This window comes from Arachis stenosperma, chromosome 6 (assembly GCF_014773155.1).
Source record: "Arachis stenosperma cultivar V10309 chromosome 6, arast.V10309.gnm1.PFL2, whole genome shotgun sequence".
Lineage (NCBI taxonomy): Eukaryota > Viridiplantae > Streptophyta > Magnoliopsida > Fabales > Fabaceae > Arachis > Arachis stenosperma.
This window is the reverse complement of record NC_080382.1, coordinates 140,716,609-140,720,614: the sequence shown is the minus strand read 5'-3', so window position 1 is coordinate 140,720,614 and position 4,006 is coordinate 140,716,609. Positions and strand designations below refer to the sequence as shown.

The window sequence follows — 4,006 nt, the reverse complement described above, 5'->3', positions numbered from 1 at the left end:
CTTTTCAACAGTTTTCCGACAGTTTACCATCTTTTCAGCAGTTTTTTGGCAGTTGGCCACTCTTGCGGCAGTTCTGTTTGCGTTATCTTCCAGCAGTTTCGTCTGCACTTCCTTCCGATAGTTCCGTCTGCATTTTCTTGTGACAGTTCCGTCTGCGCTTCCTTGTGGCAGTTTCATCGGCGTTTCTTTCCGGCAGTTTCGCCTGCGCTTCCTTCTGACAATTCTATCTGCGCTTTTTTCAGGCAGTTCCATCTGCACCCATTCTATCAGTTTATGAATTTTATTTAGTTGTTTCAAATAAATTTCAATCACTTAAGTTTGAGGAGAGATATTAGAGTATAATTATGATTAATTAGATCAATTAACATATACGAATATTTATTATATGATATTATGTCTTTATTATTTTGATTCTCTTACCACCTATAAATTCTCTTTTATATTATATCATTCTAAACAATTTAAATACTCACAAATATTTTTTCTATTACTCCCTCTTCCTTTTCTAACAATTAATTAATATCACTAGTATATATCTTATAACAGTACTTAATATCCACTAATATAATTAATGCTGCAAGTATATATTATATTATATATGTAACCTAAGTTGAGATTCTAGTAAATAGCTAACGTATATATAGTTCCTAATGTTTATTTAGTCCCGTAGTTGTAACATACGTTTTGCCACTAATTATAATTAATCTAACAATTTAATTTCCACCGTAAGTTATTAAATTTGAAATTTTATAAATTGTCATATTTTTTCTACTGTTCACATCACAAAGACTAGGTTCTATCTCTCATAGTCTTTAGTTGTAGTTTATCGTATGTATTAAACTAGAATACTACGATTCATGATATTCTTTTATACATCTCAAATATGATGAAATCACAAATTTTTGCCTTTTTAATAGTGTCCACTGTTGTTTTACCCTGTTCCTTGTGTGCTCGAATATCATCATCATCATCTTATGCAAGTTTTAGCAGCTTCAATGTTGTTGACTATGGTGCCCATGGGAATAGTCAAATTGATGATTCAAAAGTAATGTATAACGTTGTCTAATATATTTATTTATTTAATTTTTAAATTTATATATTTTGAAATGTTAACATATAGTACAACGTTGTCTAATATAATGTAACAGTTTTTATATTTAATTAATTAATTAATTAATTTTATGAGTGTGTGATTTACAAGGCTTTTTTGAAAGCATGGAAATCGGTGTGTGATGCAAGTGAAAATGCGGCAACACTAGTCATACCAAAAGGAAAAACCTTCATGTTGCAACCAATTTCATTTCAAGGTCCTTGCAAACCTACCAAAATTAACATTAAGGTAATTAAATTGTCCAAATTGATCCTTTACACTACATCCTCAATCCCACTAATTAATAATAGGTGAAAACTCAAGTACAGTTGACTTAACGTGAAATTGATAATTGAGAGTCGTTAGATGATTTGACTAATTTGACTAAATTTTCATCTAACAGCTCTCAACTATCAACTCCACGTAAAGTTGACTACACCTGAGTTTTCGCCTTAATAATTACACTAAGTTGTCTTTTTATTTTTTATTTTTGAAGAAGTAATGAATTAAAAAATTTGATGTGATATATAGCTTGAAGGAAATGTGATTGCCCCCAAAAAACTTGATGGATGGAAATGGTCAAGTGATGATAATGAGAAAGATGCATGGATCACGTTCTCAAACATAAGGGGTCTTGTTATCAATGGAGGTGGAAAATTTGATGGCCAAGGTGCTTCATGGTGGGGTTGTAAAAAATGTAACCGACCAACGGTACGTGATTCATTTAATCAACATTTACTTTGAGGTGGAAACTCAGGTGTAGTCGACTTTACGTGAAGTTGATAGTTGAGAGTCGTTAGATAATTTGACTAATTTGACTAAATTTTCATCTAACAGTTTTCAACTATCAACTTCACGTGAAGTCGACTGCATCTGAGTTTTTATCTTATTTTTTATTTTATTTTCAAGTGAGAATAATAACCCTTATTATTAGCAAATTCAATTTAGATAACTTTATTGTTTCAAATTATCACATATTAATTGAGTACATTATTTTGTTGGAACTTAAATTTTGCAGGCTTTGCGTTTTCATGGGTGTGGAAACTTAGATCTTAATTCATTGAATCATATCAATAGTCCAAGAAGTCACATAAGTATAAACCAATGTAATCACTCAAAAATCTCTAATCTTCGAATTAGTGCACCAAAGGAAAGCCCTAACACTGATGGAATTGATATTTCGGCCTCCTCCAATATTCTTATTACAGCATCTACTATAACAACGGGTAACACACAAAATACTTATACTTTTTTTTTCCTTTTTTTAAATATTAATTCACGGAATTTTTATTTCTATTTAATGAAGAAATCAATTAGGCATTATTAACAATGCATTTACACTATTTTAATTTTTTAAAAAAAATCCATTTTATTTTCAAAGATAATAATCTTTAAATAACATCTTTTGTTTTATATTCTTTTTCTTTATTATTATTGTAAAAATAAATATTTATTATACCCATATGCTTATTATGGAGTTAAACACATAATCAATTTTATTTGTAATTTGATTTGTTATGTAGGTGATGACTGCATTGCGATTAATGGTGGTTCCTCTTTCATTAATGTGTCTTCTATTCATTGTGGACCTGGCCATGGAATCAGGTATATGTTTATCTAAACTAATTATCTATATGTTCTTTTATTAATTTGTCTAATATGTATATATGTTAAAAGAGAGTTATACTCGTATAAGGATGTTTTTATGTAAAGATGATAATAAAAAATGGTTAGATAAATTAATATTTTTTATTAAATTGTTTAAGATAATAATTATGTATATTATTTTTCATATAATAAAAACATCTTATCTTATAGTTACATATATTAAAAAAAGAATTTTTTTTTTTTTGTGATTTTAGTATTGGAAGCCTTGGAAAAAATGGAGCCTATGAAACAGCACAAGAGATACGTGTACAAAATTGCAACTTCAGTAGAACTACAAATGGGGCAAGAATTAAGACATGGAAGGTAATAAGTAATAACATACATAAGTATCCACTTTAATTAGTTGTCTATATATAAGCAAATTAATTAATTTGAAAAGAATTTCTTTAAATTATATGTAATTAACTATCATGTAAGAAGATGCAAGAATTTTTTCTTAACTTATGAAATAAATATCAATATAATTTGTTTCCCTTCTTTTTTCTAATCAGGGAGGATCTGGATATGCTAAAAATATTATATTTGATAATATTATAATGGATGCAGTGGATATCCCTGTAATTATTGACCAACAATATAAAACGGATGATATCAAAGTGAAAAACGTGAAGGATGATAAAGCGGTAAAAGTGAGTGATGTTACATTTCTCAAAGTGAGAGGGACCTCAACTTCTGAAGATCCGGTTCAACTTAATTGTGATGCCATTGGATGCACCAACATTAACTTGGAAGGAATTGATATAACATCGACCAATGGGGAGAAGACACGTGCATCCTGCAAAAATGTACAAGGGATTTGCTCTTCATGCATTCCAAATGTTCCATGTCTTTCTACTCAAAATAATTTAACAATTAATAAGTTCTTGTAGTTCACACCCCATATAGACTACTTACTAGGTTGTTCTTTACTTTCTCAATTTTCCTGAGTTATTTATAGAATAAGAAATACTTATATAATAATATCTGATCTCATTTTAAAATGTCTCACAATTATAACTTTTTTAATTATCATGTTGACTTCATTTGCAATTTAAGTGTTTTCTTTACAATTTAACTTGGCCCCCTTTGTATTATTTTTCCTTGGTAGTTAGGGTTGAATTATATTATTTAAAAGATTTTAACGTAAGATTCTATCTTACTAGTGTGCATGGTTCGATCCAATTTAAAGATTTGGTCTGACTCCAAATATTTTAGAAATTAATTTGATGTAATTTTATTGAGTTTAGAGTTGAGTAAGAGTCTCAAAAA

At 28.8% G+C, this 4,006-nt stretch overlaps 1 protein-coding gene across 1 annotated transcript; it reads left to right on the top strand.

The window, feature by feature from the left end:
• Positions 1 to 883: 883 nt before the first annotated feature.
• Positions 884 to 3,627, top strand: LOC130934838 (probable polygalacturonase At3g15720). Its single transcript, XM_057864365.1, has 7 exons — positions 884 to 1,045; positions 1,202 to 1,339; positions 1,622 to 1,801; positions 2,109 to 2,316; positions 2,614 to 2,695; positions 2,953 to 3,061; positions 3,250 to 3,627. Exons 1-7 carry the CDS (start codon positions 884 to 886, stop codon positions 3,625 to 3,627), a joined length of 1,257 nt encoding a protein of 418 aa, XP_057720348.1.
• Positions 3,628 to 4,006: the final 379 nt, after the last annotated feature.